The following is a 25,273-nucleotide window of genomic DNA, read 5'->3' as shown; positions in this document are numbered from 1 at the left end:
ACTGGTGTGGAGAACTACTTTAGTAGTAAACTGGTGTAGAGGACTACTTTAGTAGTAAACTGGTGTGGACTACTTTAGTAGTAAACTGGTGTGGAGGACTACTTTAGTAGTAAACTGGTGTAGAGGACTACTTTAGTAGTAAACTGGTGTGGAGGACTACTTTAGTAGTAAACTGGTGTGGAGGACTACTTTAGTAGTAAACTGTTGTGGAGGACTACTTTTGTAGTAAACTGGTGTAGAGGACTACTTTAGTAGTAAACTGGTGTGGAGGACTACTTTAGTAGTAAACTGGTGTAGAGGACTACTTTAGTAGCAAACTGGTGTGGAGGACTACTTTAGTAGTAAACTGGTGTGGAGGACTACTTTAGTAGTACACTGGTGTGGAGGACTACTTTAGTAGCAAACTGGTGTGGAGGACTACTTTAGTAGTAAACTGGTGTGGAGGACTACTTTAGTAGTAAACTGGTGTGGACTACTTTAGTAGTAAACTGGTGTGGAGAACTACTTTAGTAGTAAACTGGTGTAGAGGACTACTTTAGTAGTAAACTGGTATGGAGGACTACTTTAGTAGTAAACTGGTGTGGAGAACTACTTTAGTAGTAAACTGGTGTAGAGGACTACTTTAGTAGTAAACTGGTGTGGAGGACTACTTTAGTAGTAAACTGGTGTGGAGGACTACTTTAGTAGTAAACTGGTGTAGAGGACTACTTTAGTAGTAAACTGGTGTAGAGGACTACTTTAGTAGTAAACTGGTGTGGAGAACTACTTTAGTAGTAAACTGGTGTAGAGGACTACTTTAGTAGTAAACTGGTGTGGAGGACTACTTTAGTAGTAAACTGGTGTGGAGGACTACTTTAGTAGTAAACTGGTGTGGAGGACTACTTTAGTAGTAAACTGGTGTGGAGAGGAGGGGGAATCGATTCTGAGTACGCGTGCGCGCGGGGCATTGTGGGGGGCGGGGTGACGTGCGCCGCTTCCTGGAGCGAGCGGCTGCAGCGGCCGCGGGCGGCGGAGAAAGTTCGGCGGAGCGGAGACGGCGGAGCGCAGAATCCCGGGCCCAGAGAGAGAGGCCGCGCAACCCGCCTCGGTGGCCACCGGGCTGGTGGTGGTGGTGGTGTGGGGTGGTGTGGGGTGGGGACCGCGCAGCAGCAGCAGAGCACAGGCCGCGGGGCCCGGAGCCGTCGACTGGTGGAGCGCGGAGGGCGCGTTCGCCTGACTGGCGCCCGCAGTAGGCCCGAGGTTAAATGTGTTTTGATGTTTTTGTTGTTGTTGCTGCTGCTGCTCATTGAGTTCGCTTCTCGTTCGGACGACGAGAAGGCCGCGCCGTGGTCTGCGCCGACAGTTGCATCGCTCGGCGTGAGCCGCGAGCTTCGGTTGAAATGTCGCATTCAGTGCCTCGCCGCCTGCCCGCCTCGGCTGTGGAGGACTGCGCTGAACGCGCCGCTCGCTGCTAAATGACTCCGAGGCAGCCCTAACGAGCTGTAAGTTAATTTACGAGGCGCCTCGTAAATTAGTCACCGAGTTGGAGTTGTCGGAGTCCACGTTGAAAGTGGCGGGCTGCGAGTGGCGCGCAGGCCGAAACGGGTGAAGTGTCGCTCCATCCTGTAGTTTGTATTGATTAGTATGTATTGATAGTATGTATTGAAGTGTCCATTATTTCACCAGCTAAGGGCTCATTGAGATTCGCTTGTCAGTGTCCGTTATTTAACCTCGTGAGAGCTGCTTATGATTCACTCTCGTGTGTGGCGTCATACAAAGACACGTCTGTTTATATGCCTACCCTATGCCGCGGCTGTGTATTATACGGTAGTGATATTGTTGAAGGTGGTTACATGAGGATTGTCATTGTTTACTTTTTGTTGGTTATGTTTAAGATTTGTGATTCTGGGCACTGTCAGCACAGAAGGACTTTTATTGCAAGTTTCTTCACCACGAAAGTGCAGTGCCCCATTTAAGAGGTTGACACTGATGATATCGCAAAACGGCCACTAGTAATGGTGCGGCTTTTTGTTTGTTATCGAACTTTCGTTTTCCTACGAACAAAATAGCCGCTTTGCTAATATGCCAATCGCTGCGCTCAACCTTAAATGAGTGCCTCGTGGAGTTTGCGCAACAGCAGCGGGGATACAAAGCGTTGCTTGATCCTGGCCTCACGACCCATTGCGTGCATGCCACGCTAACCCCAATGGGTGCTTAGAAATCCGAGATTTTTCAGGAACTTTAGTGTAAATCGGCTCACAGCTTCTAAACAGAGTACATGATAAACTTGTTTCGAATGAGTAATTAGTAGAATGCGGGTGAAGTATTTGTATACATAATTCGGTGTTTTATCATGAATTACAATATTTTTCTCTCCCGTTCTTGACGTGCTAAGTTTGAGCCAGTTTTCATCTTTGCCGGCTCGGTGCTCTCGTGCACCACCACCTGGACGGCTTTTGCCTTCGCATGAAACCACGAGAACTGTTCCGGTTGACCGTAGAGTTTACGTGGCAGCGTGTCACGTCCTGACCTAGGAAAATATTATATTTATTTACTCATTGCTGTGTTGGCTCAGTGCCTTTGGGGGGTGGGCAATGGGCGTGGAAAAGTGCATTCCGCACAAACTTTCGAAAGGTTAAAAAGGGACGCATGTTTAAAAGCGAACTTTTTGCTAAAAGTGGAAAAACAGCTTTACTGACCAACGACTGCATAAATAACATGTCGACCAGAGCCTAAGCAACTATGATTAATTACCTTAATTATATACTCGACAAACCCACAAAAACACTCATGATTGATCAATTAAAGCTGATAAAACCTACGTTTAAGTCCAGAAATGGTGTCACTCCACCACAAATGATACAGGAGGTCATCACAAGTCAAAGCAACAGCATGGGAAAACAACAAGACGAATGCATTACCATTTTAATCCCGACACCGGCCGAGTGTTGCTGTATTTAGGCTACTTAATTTAAACGTATAAACATTAATCCTGGTCAGCAGACGACTAAGCTTATCGTCCCTCTAGTGCAGGGGTCGGGAACCTTTTTGACTGGGAGAGCCATAAAAGCCAAATATTTCTAAATATATTACATTGAGAGCCATATAGTATTTTTCACGTATAATAAATTAAATATGTCTTACTTTTAATGCGACTTCTGGTGCTGCATGGTTTTGCTGATGGCCTTGTAGTCTGGTTCGTATGTGGTGAGGTTGAGCTTCATGCAGGCGTTGAGGCCCCGTGACCCGTGAAATTTATTTTCAAAACTAATTTCTGTTTACTTTAAAATGACACAGTATTATTAAGCAATGTCACAAGTATTTTAAAATCAGTTCCAAACTGATTTTTTTTATTTTTTTTTCAACTCAAAATTGTCTGGGAGCCATATGCTGTCACCAGAAGAGCCATATATGGCTCGCGAGCCATAGGTTCCTGACCGCTGCTCTAGTGTCAACCAAATGAGAACCTTATTTTGGAAAGGCAATCGTGGCAGGCCTATGAAGTGATTGTTTTTCGCCATGGGGATGTGGAATATCCATCAGTAACTCAGGGTTACCAATGGAGATGAATGCTGCACCATTTCTGCTTTGAATTGGGAGACAATTTGACCTAAGGTTGACGTTTACCTCGTATAATAGATAAATGAATGGATCAAATGGAGTTTTGCATTTTCTGAATTTTCATGATTAACTTTTTCAAGCAACACACGCAGCATCCTTTGCCAAACTTAAATGCAAAAACTGTTGTTTTTCATGCTTGTTTTAATTGGCAATCATCCCAACCAGTTTAGCCGTGGGATCGCCACGAGACCCCCCCAACCCCCCGGGTGTTGTAGCTATCATTTCCATAACAGAGTTTTTATAACTTTGCAGACAAGTTTTACCTGCTAGATGAATGGCTCCCTACGCTGCCACCACCTTTCACGATCCTGTGATGTAATAATCACCGAGCACCTACATCTCAACGGAGCTCAATCTTCTTGTTTGGATGTCTTTTCAGGCGTCTTTCATTCTTTGGTTACTACTCCCATTACTATTCTTGACTTATCGGCCATCATTCCTTTCAGTGAAGTTTCCCGTGCAAGCCCTCTTCATAGTTGAAATAGTTTACATGAATATCTTATAATAATGGTAATTTATTCCAAAAATCTTACAGAATTCCAAGTGCATATTTCAGTCGGATCCTGCATTGGGATGTTTGGCCAATTCCCCTTTATCAGGAGTTTTTTTTTTATTTGTGTGGAGCATCTTCGATGGTCTGTACAAAGCTCATCTAACGATAGGATAACACTCAATGGTTTTATCTAAAAATATATATCAATTTTATTTTCACCAGCTAAGGTCCATTAAGCTATATCGCTTTTTTTCAGAAGCGACTTGGCCACAAGTAATAGCTCAACAAAGTGCTTATCACGTCTAAATTTATAGCAGCTAAATACTATTAAACACATGTTTCTCAAGGTGGAGTGAAAAACCAGAGGACCTCGAGAAAAATGCATGTGATTACGGGGAAAACATGCAAACTCCAAATATACAAGCATCAGGGTCGGGATTGAACCCACGACCTGTATACCATGTTAACATCTTTCCACCGTGGCACCCCATTAGGCCATCTCGCAGCCCAGTGGTTTTAGACATTTAACACATTTGTCATCCACTAACCCTTGCCGCCCAAAGTGCTGATCACAGAGGCATGCCACCACACCTGACTTTTGGTAGACCCCTCATTACGTAACTAATTGCCCTGCATTGTTAAAGCACAGCCATACTTGGGATACATTTGCATTTAGGTTTAAAATATATATTGTTAAAGCTCATTGCAACATATCTTCCAGTGATTTAAGCATGCTTGTGTTTATGTGTAGAGAAATGTCGGACCTCATACAACAGCAAAAAGCAAACAGACATTTTTTGTGTGGCTTCTATGTTCTTGTAACTCCTGAGAAAGCAAAGTTTGTTCCACGGCCCTTGTTTGGAAATTGTCTGTGTACAGTGGTTCAAACCACAACTGGCTCGCTCGACAACCCAACTTGCTTTTGCTCTGGGTGTCAGTATGCTGTCACCCCTGAATAACGTTCAAAACGTATCCCACGTTTGAGTGGGATATTGGTTTGCATATTGAGCCTGTGTGTGTCATCCCACATAGGCCTCGGCAAGGTAAGGATAAAAGTTAAAAGGTAGAAACAACGAGCCTATTTTTACCCTACCTTTTACCTTACCACAATACAATCACTCTACCCTACCTTTTACCCTTTAGCAGGTAAGGTAAAAGGTGAAAAGCAACGAGCCTACCTTGTACCCTACCTTTTACCCTTACCCCATACAAATTACCCTATTACAGGGTAATTACTAGGGAACTACACATGAACAAGGTTTATAACGGTAAATGCTAGGTAGAGCGCTTTATTCATATAGAATACTCTTGATGATTCCAATTTTACACGCTTGTTGTCGTCGTTGTCGTCGTTGTTGTATCCTCAAATCTTGTAACTAAATTTTTACCCACTTCCTAATGTGGTATCGACTGCAAACTTGGTATACTTATGTCATACTGATGACAACACTATTCTATCATAAAATCCTTTTTTAGATGTTATGTTTCGGCTTGGGTCTAATTGTCCACGGTCAACTGACGTTGGCTGTAAATCACCACGGCCCCTTACGTTATGGCGAGCTTCAGGGCCACTTCCTGGAGTCGTAGAGTTCTCTCATTACTCATACATTTAATACAAGCATGTTTTTTTAAAAGTTTGTTTAAATATTACTTGTTAAATGGAGGCCACGGACTGCGCCACGGAGCTTTTAGCGGTAAACAAGGTACCGTATTTACCGGGTAATACTTCGCGCTACCTTTACCCTACCGGGTAATTCTTCCGAGCTACCTTTACCCTACCCTTTACCTTACCCCTTGGCATGTCGACATCTTTACCCTTTTACCCGGTAAAAAGGGTAAATTACCTTACCTTGCCGAGGCCTAATCCCACAGACCAAGTAGCCTCACCCCCTCCCACCCTTTCCCCTACCACCTGCCCTCTGTCTCCACACTCCCATGACTTCTGCATGGCTTACTGTCCAACCCAGGTGGACACCATCACTGGGCAGGAATCTACATGAGGTCAGGGGAATAGTGGTGGTCATCAAGTTACATAAAAACAAATGTAAAGTTTAGTACCATTGTTTAATGTAAGCTCAAGAGAGTTTACTAACTTGCTATATGTTAGCTTAGACATATAAAATTTAAATGCACAGGTTTGTTGAGTGACGTCATAGCATATTTGTCTTGTTGCTGCGGGTGACCTTGTGATGTGGTTTTGGTGTCAGCTCGGGTAAAGCGTGCTGGCTTTCCATCACCGTAATGCTCCCTCAGCACGGTTCATCTGTGAAGGGCCCTTCATTTAAACTCACGGGGACACAGCGGCGGCAAGAGAACAGCCCAGGATCCAACACACAATTACTCTTGTCACGTGCGCTTGGTGGCACGAGCTTGACCAAGCGGCTCTCTTCTTTTTCCGCAGCTCTCCCTGATGCCCACGTTCCACTCCGCCATGGCGAGCCGCTTCCCCAGGACGTCCGCACTGCCGCTGCTGTTGCTGGCGGCGGCGGCGGTGGGGCGTGCGCACGCGGGCGGCTCGCACTTCAAAGAAGGCGAGGTGGTGACGCTGTACGTGAACAAGGTGGGGCCCTACCACAACCCGCATGAGACGTACCACTACTACACACTGCCCGTGTGTCGGCCCAAACACATCGAGCACAAGAGCCTGACTTTGGGCGAGGTCCTGGATGGCGACCGCATGGCACGCTCCATCTACGACCTGCACTTCCGCCGCGACGTGGTGCAGCCACGCAAGCTGTGCGACGTCACGCTGGCGCAGGCCGAGCTGCACCAGCTGCACGAGGCCATCGAGGAGCTCTACTACTTCGAGTTCGTGCTCGAGGACGTGCCCCTGCGCGGCTTCGTCGGATACGTGGAGGAGAGCGGATTCCTGCCGCACTCTCACAAGGTATGGTGGCTGGGGAGACGGAAAGGCGGGCAGGCGGGCAGATGGGTGGGCACCTGGGCAAATGCAGTAAATATACATGCGTGTGTTAAGCATATCATTGGAAGTGTCCTGTTTAAGCAAGCACGGGGCAATATTCTCTCTTCCGTTGATAGCCCAAAGCTCGTGATAAATTTTGAAGAAAAAAAAGTTTACTCAATTCAGTTTCCCTAGAAGAATTTATGACATTGTTATAAATTTAAATTAGTTTTCTGTATGCGTCTATTTTTGATTCATTCATTCCAACCCTCATTGTAAATGCATATTCTGAAAGAACCGTATAGAGGTGGCTTAGAGGACAGCAGCACCCATAACTGCATTTCACACCATCATATAACATTTTTAATTATCAGTTTAATTGGAATGTGACATACACCACTATGCATATGTAATGGTATGTACCGAATGTGGATCAAGGACCTATTGAAGTGATTTTCAGAAGTAGTTACAACAATGCTTTTTGCTTTGTCGTAAGATGGGGAGAAGTGCAAGCTCTTCTTTAATGCCAAATCGAAACGCAGTTGCCCTTCTGATATTCATGGGTTGAAACAGCACCTCCATGCAGGAGGAACTCCAAATGGGAAACGAACCAACAGCTGGCACCACATTACGGCATTGTCGTTGATGTTGTTGGTGCCGTTGGCAGGTGGGGCTGTGGACACACCTACACTTTACTGTGGAGTACAACGGTGACCAGGTGATCTTCGCCAACGTGAGCACGCGTGATGCCAAGCCGTACAGCCTGGATGAGCTGGAGCCCGGCGCCGTGGTGACGCACACCTACACTGTCAAGTGGCAGCCCACGAGCGTGACGTACGAGCGGCGCGGCGAGCGCCTGCGCGACCGCAGCTTCTTCCCCAAGACGCTAGAGATCCACTGGCTCTCCATCATCAACTCCATGGTGCTTGTGTTCCTGCTTATCGGCTTCGTGCTCATCATCCTGATGCGCGTGCTCAAGAACGACTTTGCCCGCTACAACGTGGGCGACGAGGCGGCCGAGGACTTCGACCAGGGCGACAACGGCTGGAAGATCATCCACGCAGATGTCTTCCGCTTCCCCCAGCACCGCAGCCTCCTGTGCGCTGTGCTGGGCGTGGGCTCGCAGTTCCTCACCCTCACCACAGGTGAGCGCTCGGCCTGCGCCGCTGCTCACCTGCTCGCCCACCCTCTTTTTGACCTCTCGCCCACTTTCATGACCCCTCACCTGCTCACCCGTTTCACCCAATCTGCCACTGCGAGGTTCGGCCTACTAAACCGCACTCTCATTCTGCCGCTTGCCCACGGGTTTGCTCACTGACTCGTTGACTCGCCAACATGCCTGATTACGTGATCACCAATCCACATCCTCACTCGCTGACCGCCTCACCAGTCTGCGCGACCTCCTGCTTATTTGCCCACTTATACCACGCGCCCACTTACACCACGCACCCACTTGCCCAGCTGTGTAACTGGTTGCCTTCCCACTCACTTGATTCTGCTACTGATACTCCTGCTGTTATGGAGTGACTCATGCAGCCTACCAACTATGGCTGCAAAGTTTGGTCGTACATGTTATGTATATCGTTTATTGTTAAATTTGAATCACAGTTCCTATGATCACTGTTACATTGTTTTTATAGCTTTATTTGGGTCATTTTTGAAAACGTTTTGGTTTAGCCATGTTTGTTGTAGTACAGAGACTTTGCTTTTTTTCCCAAGATTTTTTTGTTGCGTGTAGTCACTTTAAGATGTTTCATGTTCATGTTTTGTTTTGTTGCGGTTGCACCCGAGTCAAGAGCCGCATGGCTCACAGGGTTATACCTAATAAATAAAACTGAAAAAACTGCAGCATTCTTGGGAAAGTTTATGTGAATGTTACATTTAAGCAAGCTGAGTGAATAAGATTGTATGAATTATGGAAACCGATACAAGTGATATCACGAATCCTCAAGAATAAGAATGTACAGGACAACGAAGCATATCTGACTGAGCAAACTGCTTTAAACATGGGTAATTGCTTTACTGTACTTCAGACATAAGCGAATTTACATAAAATCAAGAACTGAGTGTGAAAATCTCGGATTTGTGAACACATCAGTTACACCGTGTGCACCCACTGCTCTGCGTATAGGCCATTAGTTGGGATGGCAATGGGAAGGTCGGATATACAAAGTTGTCGTCTAATCTTGCATCATTACCCCGAATTATGGCAACGTGTTTAACTTCACGGGCAAAATAATTGTTCCAGCCGTCTAAAGCCACGGTGTTTGTCTCCACCTCGGGCAGGCATCCTGGTGATGGCGCTGATGGGGATGTTTAATGTTCACCGGCACGGCGCCATCAACTCGGCCGCCATCCTGCTCTACGCCTTCACGTGCTGCATCGCCGGCTACGTCTCCAGTGGCTTCTACCGCCGCCTGCAGGGCACCAACTGGGTGTGGAACATCGTGCTCACCACCTCGCTCTTCTCCGGTAATCCGCCGTTTACTGCAGGGCTAAACTACGCGGACACTGTCGGCAGTCTAGCGGCCGCCACCAATCGGAGGGGGGACTGGGGGGTGGGCCCTGGCCGGGAGGCTCGGGAGGTTGGGGGGGGGAGTACCGCGCTGGACAACTGACCCCGGCACAGCTGAGATGTTCGGTTTGAGTTTGGACTTCAGCCGCTCGTGATTGAGAATGGGGACCTCGGCAGTGGTAGCTTAGGGCTCTGACCTCTGAGCCACTCGGTGACCCTCCAGCATTCTCAAGTATTCAGGAAGTGATGGTCACAGCACAGTCACCAATGGCCGCACAAACTATCTTCGTAAATTTGGGTTTTCATTTAATTTGGCTTATTCCACCTATAATTATAATTGAATACGTTCAGAAGTAGTTCTGTGACATCATCCTCCAGGGCCATCCTCTTGACATGGAGTGGTGAACAGTTTTCCAAATCGTGACGTTTAGCTGATGGCACAGTTGAAATATAATTAGAAGGAAAAAGCTGCTTATGTTGTTTTATTTCCAGAAATGGTGAAACCTATTCTTATATTTTGATACTGGCAAGGGAGGTCCCATGATGTAGCTGCTCACCCCGAGCTCTCAATGTCCTAATAGTGGCATTGTCTTTGTGGTGTTCACCTTTTGGCGTCCTCTGGTCGAACACTGTTTGAGACGAGGCTCTAAAGAAAGCGGTCTCTGGTGTGGACCAATCAGTTTCAAAGACAATGCATATACTACCAGAGCACGTTTTTGTTTGCATGTTCACAAGTGTATGTGGTTAATGCAAACATGATTCCTTGCAAAAGGTTTCAGTTTTGTGCTTTAACATCTTAACACCTGTTTTATTAAAACATATTCTTATATCTTACATGTTGTCTCGTAGATGTAGTAATAGGGGCATGATAACCATGTATGGGAATCGGGCTGGTAGGGTTGGACTTGGGGAATAGGGTTACAACTTTCAATTGGCTGCAGCACTTTTTCAGAGCTGCAGTAATTTGCACTACAGGGCCTTGTCCGCCCACTCGCTCGCCCGTGCCACTGAGCAGTCACGTTCACAAGGCACCATGTGTTTGTATTAATAGATGCATATTGAGTTGCAGATGTCGTCGGAAAAAAACAAGGACATGCGGTGGCTGTGATGTCTTGGCTTATCACGATGCTTATAGAAATGATAATTCATTTATTTGAGTTTAATGAACAATAATTAACATGTCCAGTAACTGTGTTTTGCACAAATACTATCGTAACACAATTAGAATAAGGAACCTTTATGATTCGTTTGGTTCATTAATATCTGAAACTTGAAGCCAGACTGGTATTTTTAGGATCCTTATGTCTTGTTGTGAATTTCTCGTGTTCAGCCATACTGAGGTGCCATGAGATTATTTGGTTCACTGTTAGTTCCTGATGCACAGTGCCAGATTAACTTCTTTAGAATTAACAGGCTTCATAATTAATTCCTGAACCTCGGAAAGCCACACTAAATAACCTTTAGTTTGGTTAGGGTTCATCGTTATTAATTCCTAAAGCTTAGAAGAACTTAATTTGCTAATTTTTCATGTTAATTGTTTCCCAGATCCTTGATTGAGTTGTAGCGCTGAAAAAAACACTGGTAACTCCTCACATTTTCATTTGCATTCACAACCTGCAGGTATCAGTCCAGGAAGTAGGTTGTTGATTCATCACGTAGTTGCTGTGTCCACTAAGCAAGGCCTCTTTGGAAAAGCCCTCACCTAACCTCCACTCAATGGGAGGTTGCTCCTTCTCTACTGCTGGCCCTTGGCCCTGTGGTTTGGAACTCCGTTCCCCCATCCATGCAAGTTGTTGACTCCCTGCCCTTGTTCAGTTCCAGGTTCAAGCCCTTCCCGTATGACTGTATAAATAAATGTTATTTTTCTGTTTTAATTAATAAACATTCCTCCTCTCGCACAAATCAGATTTAAAACACGTGCAAAACGAATTCTTCGGCCGTTGCTGATCATTGTTACAACGCTGTGGGTGATCATGATATTGTTTTTTCCGATATAAAGGTACTCTGCACGACATATGGATACCACCAAAGATTTGTCCATGAGGCTATACAGATATACAAACATAGACATAACTTCAACCGAGAAGATGGATTCAAATTGAGCAATCATTGGAAAGATGTGATTAACCATGTTAATGACATTAATGACATGATAATGACATGTTAAACCTCAACCGTGACTCTCCCCCGCTCTGCGTCCCCCATCCGGGGCTCCGTCCTCCTTCTCTATCACCTTCCTGGCTCCACCCCCCCCCATCTCACGCCCGTTCTCCTTGGCTCCTCCCCCTCCTCTGACCCTATGTAACAATGTCTCACCACAAATAACTCTCGCTACAGTTATTTTGCTGTGCCTTTTTACACCTGATGAGGAGGCTTGTGTTGCCTCTGAAACGTCGTGATTTAATTTAGTTTTCATTTATTTTATTTTATTAATTGTTTTACCTACGTGACTTTACCGAGAAATCCAAAGAGTATGAATCCTTGCAGTCACGAAAGCTTCAAATTTAGAATACCTTCACTGTTGTACAGCATTTGACGATGTGGCTGCATTTAGATGCTGTTAGAAATCCTAATTATATTGTGTTGTAATTATGTGGATATTTACAAACTTGACTTGAGTTTTAAATGGGGGCCTTTGTATTCTCTGTATATAATATACATGGGGTGTCCACCATAATATTGCAATTTCCTACACAGACCTTGGGCTGTTATTGTAGATGGACACTGACCCAATGTTCTCTTGGATCATGGAGGCACTGACTTTCAATTGAATAAATATTGTTTTACTTGAATAGTGTCCAAATTCTCTGTTACAAAAGTAATGATGAACTATTGTGGGCTCTCAAATTCCTATCTAAACCACCACATAAAGCATCAGTCAGAAACCGCATGTGTCAGGAACCGTCACATGAGGATTTTCTTACAAAATAATTCTGCCAGTGGGTTTCCACCACACAGACGTAATTGATGGAGGCGAAGGCTCGTTAATCACCACCACTCCCTCCTCGCGCCACCAACTTCTCTGCGCCGACGCGTTTGGCGCAGCGGTGCCGTTAGTCGGACCGCGGTGTACGAGCCGCACATAGCTGCGCTTGTGGGGAACGTGGAGCCTGAGGAATGGCCCGTCCATTAGGACACCCGGCCTCTACAGATGAACCGCCGGTGGCGAGTGAGTGATGGTAGGCGTGCGTGTGATGTCGCGGGAGATATCGGGGGTCTTGGGAGCAACGGCTCCGTGCAGTCCCCAGACTTGTAGAGCCTCCCTCCCTCCCCAGCGCTCCGTATTCGCGCCTCCCACGCGGTGGGCCGGCTCCCAGGGCTTCCTGACAGCCAATTGTATTTTAGAGGCATTTGGACGACTCTCTGCATGAATGCATGCTGTACTCGTGTCAAGGCACCAAGTTAGAACTGCTATGAGCCAGCACACTTCTACTGAAGTGCTGACATCAAATCCAGACACCTATAAAATGATGCATCAGCCACACGATGGCTTGTTGTGTATTAATGTCTCCCAGTAATATTCATCCGAGGGATTTAGACTTTATCGAGTCCCTTCATGAAGATGTGACCTGATGAACTGTTAGCTTTATATTTGGACCCCACATGGTTCTGTAGGAGGCTGTTTCCGCAAATGTGACAGTCGTTTTGTTTTATGAGGGCGCATCTTGCTGATGAAGATAAAACCATTCCAAGGTTGCCCGGTATAAACAAATTCCACTGGCCAGAAATGTACAGACGCTGGTGATTAATTGTCTTTTATAAGGGTGGCAAATGGCCCACATGCTCATGACGGAAGAATAATTTCCTTTAAGCAACATAATGCACTCTTTGGCTGATTTATTTTTATTCTCCTGTTTAATCGACTGACTTTGTCAGCTAGATGACACCCATAATGCAGTCTTGTTTCTTGAAAAAAATGCGCATAAATGTAATTTGACGCACGGCCGAAGCAAGTTCTTTTAATCCAGAGATAAATTGTCTGCCATTGTAAGACGGCATATGAAGGCTCGTGGCGGCCGTTCGTGTCACAACCCAGCCGCCCACCCGCTCGATGTGTGAATTAAGAGCCGCCTGGAGGGGATGAGAGCGGAGCGGCGGGCGCGCCCCGGGGACCACAGGCCCGTTGATTACCCCACCCAGAAACTGCAGCGGGCCATAACTCCAGACGTGCGCTTGGTTATCCCTCGGAGCGGGCACGTTGAAGGAAAAAAAATTAATGAACTTCAAACGCATGGGACGCGTGAATGGGGGAAGCACGCTGGAGCCTCGCTTGAGAGACGGCCAATGTGGCAGGTGAGATAAATTATTTGGTAGAGTGCTTACCCCACCGGCTTCGGTGCGAACCCCGGCCCCAAGAATTGGACGTGATCCCAAGGTTGGTGATCACGTGCAGCACGATGTCCTAGCAGTGCGCCATTGCCTTTAGCTGTGTATCACTGTGACTAAATGTAGACGATGTTTGCACTAATTCTGTGATCCTATTGCAAATAATGACCCCTGGCACTAAGGTTGACTGTAAAGGTGATGAACAATATCGCTCACAATTATTTTTACTGTAATCGTAAGGATGAGCCTAGCACCATCGACTTATTCGGTAAAAAAACTAAATTCTAATACTTACCCTACTACTTGTCTAAATGCAAACGCACGAGCAAAAAGCACAAACGCAAACTCTTAACACACTTGCACCAACGCTTAGCCTGGCGGTGGTGGCGCGTGCCTGTTGTCGCAGCAGTGGAGGTAAGGGTTGGTGGATCACACAAGTGTTGCGAAGCTCCCTTGCCATGGGCATTGAAGACGGTATCGTACCCTGCCTTGCCAGGAGGCGGCAGTGCAGCAAGCATGTGAACTCCACCTGTTCCATCTCTATGGGATGACGGTGTAATAAGTCATTGATCCCCGTATAGCCTGAACAGATTATAGGTGCAAGTGCTGTTAGCGAGCACCTATGAAGGCCAGCACCATGCCTGGCCGCCTTTGTCTCCCCAGTTGCGATGTTTACACACTGTACCAGGTACTCATTTGAGGCTGAGTCAACCCAGGACAGGTTCAAATAGTTGTCACTTTGTTCGCCGCTTGTCGGGAATCGAACTCGGGTTGCTGGGTTTGTAGCGCAGCGCTCAACCGCTACACTACTGCTCCCCCAGATGTGCTCCCCCCCCACCCCTCTCACACGCGTGGGCGTTCTCCAGGTGCTCCAGGTTTCCCCCACATGTTGACAATCATTCATTCCACACTTTACTATATGTGGAGGACTGCAGAGCTTGGGGACTTGTTGGTGCTGGCTCTTCGCGTGGTCTCCTTCCTGCTTGTCTGTGGTTCCTCGTGCCTCTCTCTAACAGTGAATACTGTGTGCGTTACAAGTTGAAATTATTGTTATTACCTATATACTAAACTAACTTTAACACAAACACTCACCCTAACAACCCTCAAGATTGATCTCATCCTTACCAATAAGACTTTTACCTGATCACGAACGCTTCCCTTGGTCCCAACCCTACCATTGACATTTAAACACTAAGCTCAAATTTGATTTGAAGCTTTCGTGACTGCAGGAATTACTCTTTGTTTATTTCGGTAAAGTCACGTAGAAATAAAATAAATAATAGAATCCACGACGTTTCGATTGCAACACAAGCAACCGTCATCAGGTGTGAAATAACTTAAGCTCACTTTACACTAAAATGTATCTTAACAATATCCTTAACAGTTACACGACTTCTACTACCAACACTTGCCCTAACCTTTGCATTAACACTTAATACCCATATAACCGTAACGCTTAAGAATTACTCCTTACGCTCAGATCCATCCTAACCCTGGGCCTGGAAATTACTCAAACACTTACTCTGCAGCACCGATACTTACTGTAAGCGTAAGTCGCTGACTTCATCAATGTACCACTCAGAGTGCGCTTTAGTTAAAATAACATTAGAGTCAATGAAATGTGTTTTATTTTGGGATCGTTTTTTACGACGGTTGCTTTTTTACAGCCGCTACATTAACATGCGTCAATATGCAGCAGTTAAAAACGACAGCATCCGAACCGCTTACGTGCATTTGTGTGTGTGTGCGCGCGCATGCACGATTGTGTAACTCTGTGCCTGTGTGTGTGTCTGCTTATGTGCATTGCTGAGTGTCTGTTTATGTGTTTGTTTTTAAAATCTGATTTGTTTGGCGTTTTATCACCAATTACATCCCAATTGTGCTAATGGAGTAAAATAACAACGCAAATAAGTGTCCTTCCATATTTGATAGTCAGCAGAGCCTAATGTGAGTGCACCCACCAGGGAACCGTCCCATAACAACAACAGCACCACCACCACAACCACCCCAAGTGCTTGTCATCAAGGTGCGAGTGTCTCCCGGCTCGAGTGACCGTTGGGCCCGGCACTCGTGTCGCTTGCCAGACGCGTATTTTCCGTATTCCCATACTACGGTGGTGGGGCGTGCGTCTAATGCCGTGCCATCGTGATTCTGGTGACCTTAACTTGATGCATGGTGAGGTGGTGTGCGAACATCAGAGCTAAGAATCTGGCCTTCGGTGTGGTGCATTATGTATCTTCGCGCGTGTGTGTGTTGCGAGGAGCGGTAGTGTAGCGGTTAGCACGCTGTGCTGCGAACCTGGCAACCCGAGTTCGGTTCCCACTCACGGCCAACACCAGTGACGTTTATCGGAACCGATCATGGGTCTCCCCTAGGTCGACTCAGCCTCAAATGAGAACCTGGTGTGGTGTGTAAACATCACCACTGGGCAGACAAAGGCGGTCGGGTGTGGTGTGGCCCACCCACCCTCGTGTACCGTGCCGGTTTTCATAGGTGCTCGCTAACAGCACTTTCCCCGCAGTCTGTTAAAGCTATACCAATACGACAACCCACTATTCACCACTAAGTGATGGTGATGTCACCATGGCTATATCATACACACAAACACTCTCTCCCAGCACCAGGCTCACTCATTACAACTCATGGAAGATTGCTCCGCTTAACAAAATAGTTCCGCGGTTTAGTTTGTAAGTATGAGTTCATGTTTAAAAAAAAAAATTCATGGAAGCAGGTGTTCGTCACTCGAGGACTGCCTGCACTATGCTCCCAACGTCTCTGCGCCCTGCCTTCACTGACCGCACTGACCAACGTGGTACGGCATGGTCAAATAACCCCCACGGCCCGCACATTGTGGGGATGAGCTTTCATCGAACAGTGGGGTTGACAAAAGGGCTGTACATGCACGCATTAATATCGCTGCACATTTGTGTGTGCGTGCATACATGTGCAGCCCCATTTTTCGTGACGTGGAGCATTGTGAACTCGGTGCATTGGGCCAACGGCTCGACCCAGGCGCTCCCCGCCACCACCATCCTGCTGCTCGTGGCCGTGTGGCTGCTCGTCGGTTTCCCGCTCACAGTCATCGGTGGCATCGTCGGCAAGAACCGCGCAGGCGCATTCAATGCGCCGTGCCGCACCAAAAACATCGCCCGCGAGATTCCGGCCCAGCCCTGGTACAAGTCGGCCGTCGTGCACATGACGGTTGGGGGATTCCTGCCGTTCAGGTGGGCAGCGCACGCAACGCACGCAGCGCACGCAGCGCACGCAGCGCACGCAGCGCACGCAGCGCACGCAGCGCACGCAGCGCACGCAGCGCACGCAACGCACGCAACGCACGCAACGCACGCAACGCACGCAGCGCACGCAGTCATGTAGCACATGCAGTCATGTCGCACATGCAGCACACGCAGCACACGCTGGACATGGATCATACAGAGCACATGCCACATGGGCTAAGTGTAGTGGTGAGAGGGTGAATGTGGCAGTATGGGTGGTGTGTGTTTGGATGGTGAATGAATGGCTCGTGCATAGTGAGTGATGTCAGTGTTGAGTGTTTTCTGCAGTGAGCAATGTTGGTGATTAGTCCTTTGTGTGGTGGATTATTTTTGGTGGTAAGCTTTTGGGTGGTGAATAATTTTGTTGATTCGTCTTTTGTATAGCCAGTGTTTGCGCGGTGGAATGTTGTAATAGTGAGTGGGTGGCGAGTAATTTTGATGGCTCGTGTTTTGTGTGGTGAGTGATGTGGGTGGGAGTGCATGGTAAGGGTTTGGGTGGTGAGGTTAGGTGAGTAAATCAGGATGAATGCCTGGTGAATGTTTACACTCGGACTGTTTCTGTCATAACTGCTCAGTAACCACAATGGTGTTTTAAATCAGACATGGCTACACTTATTTGATAAACTTTTTAAATACACCTTCAACCAATTTTTTAAAACAGATTAAAAAATCGTGTACGTGTTAAGTTTTTGGTATCGACTGGCCCGTGCTACCGTTGAAACATGGAATATTCACCATTGGTAGAGAGCCACCCACGGAGATGACCAATGGCCAGCAGCCATTTAAGCATGGAGATTATTTGGTCTTGACAATGAGAATTCCCAGTTTCTGTCATCTGAATAAAACATGTGTGCAGGGCAGGAATCTTTGTCATGGTACCGAAGGTGGAAATGAACGATGTTTATACCACATGTAGTTAGAGGAAAAAATCTCAAACATTTTGCATACACCGTCATAGGGAATGGTTCAGTGTTTGCTCAGCAGACAAACTAACATCACTGCAAAGCTGCGAGGTTGGGAGTCTCATCGTGCATGATACAGTCTGCGTGATCCGCCAACCCCACTTCCACTTTGAATTACAGAAGTCCACCACTTTCGAAGCAGAATGCAACACAAAACTCCTTGCTTTTATATATACACACATATAGAATATGTGTTCTGGGCTGTCTGACTCGAGTTTCAATCTATGTTTATGAGAACAAAGTATTTAAAGTTGTTGTCAGGTGCACACTCTTAAGTGACGTCACTGCCACATTGCACCCTTTACCTTTCATTTACCGTCTCTGCAGGGACCTCACGAGAGTGATTCTCGTAAACAAAACTTTCAGAGTTATGTCGACCATGCCTGAACACAGCCTAGGAACGTGTCCGTAAGAGAAGAGCACTTTGACTTGTGGCTACGATTAAGCATTCATCAATTAAAATAAATTATTTTGCTCGCAATCCATACAAAGAAGAGTACATGGAAACAAAATATGGTCAGAAGCACTGAAACACGCTCATCTCTCACATTAACACGCTCATCTCTCACATTAACACGCTAATCTCTCACATTAACACGCTCATCTCTCACATTAACACGCTCATCTCTCACATTAACACGCTCATCTCTCACATTAACACGCTCATCTCTCACATTAACACGCTCATCTCTCACATTAACACGCTCATCTCTCACATTAACACGCTCATTTCTCACATTAACACGCTCATCTCTCACATTAACACGCTCATCTCTCACATTAACACGCTCATCTCTCACATTAACACGCTCATCTCTCACATTAACACGCTCATCTCTCACATTAACACGCTCATCTCTCACATTAACACGCTCATCTCTCACATTAACACGCTCATCTCTCACATTAACACGCTCATCTCTCACATTAACACGCTCATCTCTCACATTAACACGCTCATCTCTCACATTAACACGCTCATCTCTCACATTAACACGCTCATCTCTCACATTAACACGCTCATCTCTCACATTAACACGCTCATTTCTCACATTAACACGCTCATCTCTCACATTAACACGCTCATCTCTCACATTAACACGCTCATCTCTCACATTAACACGCTCATCTCTCACATTAACACGCTCATCTCTCACATTAACACGCTCATCTCTCACATTAACACGCTCATCTCTCACATTAACACGCTCATCTCTCACATTAACACGCTCATCTCTCACATTAACACGCTCATCTCTCACATTAACACGCTCATCTCTCACATTAACACGCTCATCTCTCACATTAACACGCTCATCTCTCACATTAACACGCTCATCTCTCACATTAACACGCTCATTTCTCACATTAACACGCTCATCTCTCACATTAACACGCTCATCTCTCACATTAACACGCTCATCTCTCACATTAACACGCTCATCTCTCACATTAACACGCTCATCTCTCACATTAACACGCTCATCTCTCACATTAACACGCTCATCTCTCACATTAACACGCTCATCTCTCACATTAACACGCTCATCTCTCACATTAACACGCTCATCTCTCACATTAACACGCTCATCTCTCACATTAACACGCTCATCTCTCACATTAACACGCTCATCTCTCACATTAACACGCTCACCTCTCACATTAACACGCTCACCTCTCACATTAACACGCTCACCTCTCACATTAACACGCTCACCTCTCACATTAACACGCTCACCTCTCACATTAACACGCTCACCTCTCACATTAACACGCTCACCTCTCACATTAACACGCTCACCTCTCACATTAACACGCTCACCTCTCACATTAACACGCTCACCTCTCACATTAACACGCTCACCTCTCACATTAACACGCTCACCTCTCACATTAACACGCTCACCTCTCACATTAACACGCTCACCTCTCACATTAACACGCTCACCTCTCACATTAACACGCTCACCTCTCACATTAACACGCTCACCTCTCACATTAACACGCTCACCTCTCACATTAACACGCTCACCTCTCACATTAACACGCTCACCTCTCACATTAACACGCTCACCTCTCACATTAACACGCTCACCTCTCACATTAACACGCTCACCTCTCACATTAACACGCTCACCTCTCACATTAACACGCTCACCTCTCACATTAACACGCTCACCTCTCACATTAACACGCTCACCTCTCACATTAACACGCTCACCTCTCACATTAACACGCTCACCTCTCACATTAACACGCTCACCTCTCACATTAACACGCTCACCTCTCACATTAACACGCTCACCTCTCACATTAACACGCTCACCTCTCACATTAACACGCTCACCTCTCACATTAACACGCTCACCTCTCACATTAACACGCTCACCTCTCACATTAACACGCTCACCTCTCACATTAACACGCTCACCTCTCACATTAACACGCTCACCTCTCACATTAACACGCTCACCTCTCACATTAACACGCTCACCTCTCACATTAACACGCTCACCTCTCACATTAACACGCTCACCTCTCACATTAACACGCTCACCTCTCACATTAACACGCTCACCTCTCACATTAACACGCTCACCTCTCACATTAACACGCTCACCTCTCACATTAACACGCTCACCTCTCACATTAACACGCTCACCTCTCACATTAACACGCTCATCTCTCACATTAACACGCTCATCTCTCACATTAACACGCTCATCTCTCACATTAACACGCTCATCTCTCACATTAACACGCTCACCTCTCACATTAACACGCTCACCTCTCACATTAACACGCTCACCTCTCACATTAACACGCTCACCTCTCACATTAACACGCTCACCTCTCACATTAACACGCTCACCTCTCACATTAACACGCTCACCTCTCACATTAACACGCTCACCTCTCACATTAACACGCTCACCTCTCACATTAACACGCTCACCTCTCACATTAACACGCTCACCTCTCACATTAACACGCTCACCTCTCACATTAACACGCTCACCTCTCACATTAACACGCTCACCTCTCACATTAACACGCTCACCTCTCACATTAACACGCTCACCTCTCACATTAACACGCTCACCTCGCACATTAACACGCTCACCTCGCACATTAACACGCTCACCTCGCACATTAACACGCTCACCTCGCACATTAACACGCTCACCTCGCACATTAACACGCTCACCTCGCACATTAACACGCTCACCTCGCACATTAACACGCTCACCTCGCACATTAACACGCTCACCTCGCACATTAACACGCTCACCTCGCACATTAACACGCTCACCTCGCACATTAACACGCTCACCTCGCACATTAACACGCTCACCTCGCACATTAACACGCTCACCTCGCACATTAACACGCTCACCTCGCACATTAACACGCTCACCTCGCACATTAACACGCTCACCTCGCACATTAACACGCTCACCTCGCACATTAACACGCTCACCTCGCACATTAACACGCTCACCTCGCACATTAACACGCTCACCTCGCACATTAACACGCTCACCTCGCACATTAACACGCTCACCTCGCACATTAACACGCTCACCTCGCACATTAACACGCTCACCTCGCACATTAACACGCTCACCTCGCACATTAACACGCTCACCTCGCACATTAACACGCTCACCTCGCACATTAACACGCTCATCTCTCACATTAACATAGCCACCTCAGCGCCGTCGAGGTCGCCCTCTGATCCTACATTTACATGCTAATTTTTTACTTGGCAGCCCTCTGATTGGTGGAAACCCACCACGAGCGTCGCCGTGGACCATCACTTACATTACAATTGGGCTAGGCCCATTTTAAACCTTTATAAACAGTTTGCCTTTAGAAACAAACCCCCCTTTTCCTGATGACGACCGCTTGTGTTGCGATCGAAACGTTGTAGATTTTTTGTTATTTTATTTGAACCTATCTACGTGACTACCGAAAGACCCCTGCAGTCACGAAAGCTTTTAAGTCAAGATTTAAGGATAGTACAAGTAAGACATTACAAATGATACACTAGCATCCACATGTACATAACTGTTCACAAAGCGAGCACGGCGGCGGCAACAAAAATAATTTATGTTTTGAATAGAATGGTGACCCCAAATGGTGACGGCCGATCGAACCGCGTAGCTTGGCGACTCGGCAACCCTCTAACGCCGACGGTGGCCCCTCCCTCCCGTGCTCCCCCCACCCCTCCCGTGCCGCCCCTCAGCGCCATCTCGGTGGAGCTCTATTACATCTTCGCGACGGTGTGGGGACGCGAGCAGTACACGCTCTTTGGCGTGCTCTTCATCGTCGCTGCCATCCTGCTGAGCGTGAGCGCCTGCATCTCGGTGGCGCTCACCTACTTCCAGCTGTCGGGCGAGGACCACCGCTGGTGGTGGCGCTCTGTGTTCAGCGCCGGCTCCACCGGCTTCTTCATGTTCCTCTACTCGGGCTTCTACTATTTCCGCCGCTCCAACATGTCGGGCGCCGTGCAGACTGTCGAGTTCTTCGGCTACACGCTGCTCACGTGCTACGTCTTCTTCCTCATGCTCGGCTCCGTGTCCTTCTTCACGTCGCTCGCCTTCATCCGCTACATCTATGTCAACCTCAAAATGGACTAGTGCTACTCACTCGCTTGCCTGATTGCCTGTCCACCTGCTCGTTCTCTCAATCATCCTCTCGCCGGTTCGGCCACCGTTTAAAATTTCCTTCCAAGCCATTCGGAAGCTGCAGTCTCTGTCAGCTGGAAGAAAATTGTAATGAACGTTCCGATGAAAGATGTTCAGGCCTCATGGCACAATGGAAAAAAAAAAACCTGCAAACACTTTGTAGGTACCATACACAGCAGCGTGTCCCAGACTTCTAATTGTGGAAAGTTGTGAGTTATCATCTTGGTAGAATGGTCGATTCAGTCCATCTCTCTGAGATCAGTAAAATGAGTGTCTTTGAGGGAAGTTGAAAATGTTCGTCATATGGAGTAGCTGGCCTCAGCTATAATTAAGTGGAATTTCTTCTCCAGGCTCAATGCCATGAATGAGATGACTAAGTGTTGTCACATGCTTGTCTGAGCACGGAGTGACTTTACTTTTTGGTTTACATTTTGGGGTTTTCAACCAAGGTCCACGCAGAGACATCGTTATTTTCTATTGAATCCTTAAAAGGCTATGGAGGGTCTGATATATATATCAAGGGGTGTGCAGAAGTACATGAGTGCCCTTTCTGAATCTGCACACCAGCAGTTCCCTTTCCCCCAGGTGGTCAGTGCTAATATCAGAGAGACGTGACACCACTTTTTTTGCGATGGGCTCTGTGTGAGAGTTCGATAGCTGCTGTAAAGGGACGTCCTTACCGTTATCGTTAAGAATCACCGGTCTAGACGACAGTTGTAAAACGATGAATGTGTGGCCGCTTGAAGTATCGCAGAAGAAACGTATTTCGTTTTACTGATGATTTTTTATAAGTGCAAAACCGTCCCACAACTGCTGGTGGCTTTACTCCTATTCCATTTTCTGAGGCCACTCGGCTGAATTGTGCTGTTTTTCACAGAAATGCTCGACTGTATATCGTAGCCCATCATCTCTCAAAGCATGGATATGACAGGTACCACTTTGTGGGAAAGTAGGGATGATCATCATCCAATTGAGAGACTGACTCCTACGAAAATAATGTGGAACTTCCACCACTGGCTCAGGGCTGCTTACGGAGATGACCCCCGACCTCTGCTCATTAGAGCAGGTGGCCACTTTTAATTTGTACATGCCACTTGCTCCGGTGGGCTTGCAAGGTACTGTAGGAGTTTTCTTACGATGGTGGGGCCAAAATACCTTTCAGCTTTGCATAAATTGAGCTCATCAGTTCTCCGTTTATACACTCTCAATTATACCGAGTGATCGTTAGAATTCTCAAGTGTTTCATTGACTTAACATTATTCGCCCTTCATTTGTGCCAATAGAGCATTCCCAAATGTGTAATACGTACATCGGCAAACATTACCTAAAAAAAACCACTCGGTTTCAAGATTATAATTTATTTCTAATTTTACATCTGTTACATTGAGAATTAGCTCTCTCTGCATCAAGGTACAATGGAATTCTTTACAACAGTATTCTAGTTTCGCTTGAAATGGCTTAGACACGTCTCGTAGAGTAAAACAACTCCGTAGCCCCGCTGCCGACCTCGCCTCCCATTCTTTAATGATCCGTCGTAATCAGAGTACTGCATGGGTTGCTTTGCTATTATCTGCTGTGTCGGCCATAGACTTGGGTTTAATTGAATTGAGCACACATCCAAATATGGTTGTTTTGGTGCAGTAGTCGTGACATATATATACATCGCACTTGGTTCACTTGAGCAGCTGGTTTAATTAATCTCAGGTGGCCGAAGCCTAGATTCATTTCTGTATCTCAACAGTGTTGGGTCATCTGCTGGGACCTGGTCGGTATGAGTGCTCTGATTCGCCAGGCCGCCTCTGTCAATGTGCTCTCGTCTGTTTTAATTGGGGAGAGAAGCATGTTGCCCCTTCGAGTTGTCCATGATGAGCAGCATGTAGCATAGCTGTAAAGGAGTTGCTTCGTCTTGCAGCAAGAGCGCGTCCGCACATCAGCGCTGGAAATGTGCTACTGTGCAGCCTGGATGGCAGGGGTCTTCATTCAAGCTGGTACCTGGGTGAGTAGGGGATGTCGAGCATTGGCAGATGAAAACAGGACCGAGGGAGGCTCATTGAGCAGGAGTTGAGAGCCTGTGTCTGCGGTTTGCCCGAGTTCACCCCGTGTTCAACAGTGAGACTACGGCACCGTCTTCAGCAGCCTAAGACAACCACGATGCTACAGGAACACTTGTTAGCACGGTAACTCCCAACTGTGTCGTTATTACGTTGGGAAACAATTTGCAGAGGGTGGCAACACTGACCCAATTCTGCGATGTTGATAATATTTCCTCTTCGGTGACGCGAAGTGCTTCAGAAGAACGACCGATCACGACACTTGGTACCAGTGCGTCGCGGCCCACTTGCAGAGGCTGAACTCTTCCACCAGGTTGTGCAGCTTGGGCGAGCGTCACCAAGCGTCGTGCGACGCAGCTGTCCAATCGCAGAGACTTGCTCATCCACGCTCACCCGTTCACCGTGCCTGGTCACAGCATCACGATTGGGAGCACATCTCTGTTGGGACTTGTTTTGAA

The 25,273-nt window shown here is 46.8% G+C and overlaps 1 protein-coding gene across 1 annotated transcript; it reads left to right on the top strand.

Moving 5' to 3' along the window:
• Positions 1-942: 942 nt before the first annotated feature.
• Positions 943-22,909, top strand: LOC144732385 (transmembrane 9 superfamily member 1-like). Its single transcript, XM_078613889.1, has 6 exons — positions 943-1,239; positions 6,495-6,980; positions 7,663-8,140; positions 9,282-9,467; positions 16,787-17,060; positions 22,323-22,909. The coding sequence occupies exons 2-6, from the start codon at positions 6,504-6,506 to the stop codon at positions 22,714-22,716; spliced, it is 1,809 nt and encodes a 602-aa protein (XP_078470015.1). The 5' UTR covers positions 943-1,239; positions 6,495-6,503; the 3' UTR covers positions 22,717-22,909.
• The last annotated feature ends 2,364 nt before the right edge of the window (positions 22,910-25,273 follow it).

The sequence above is a fragment of the Lampetra planeri genome, chromosome 42, assembly GCF_965212315.1.
Source record: "Lampetra planeri chromosome 42, kcLamPlan1.2.h2, whole genome shotgun sequence".
NCBI classification, from domain to species: Eukaryota; Metazoa; Chordata; class Hyperoartia; order Petromyzontiformes; family Petromyzontidae; genus Lampetra; species Lampetra planeri.
This window is presented reverse-complemented; position numbering and strand designations above follow the sequence as displayed.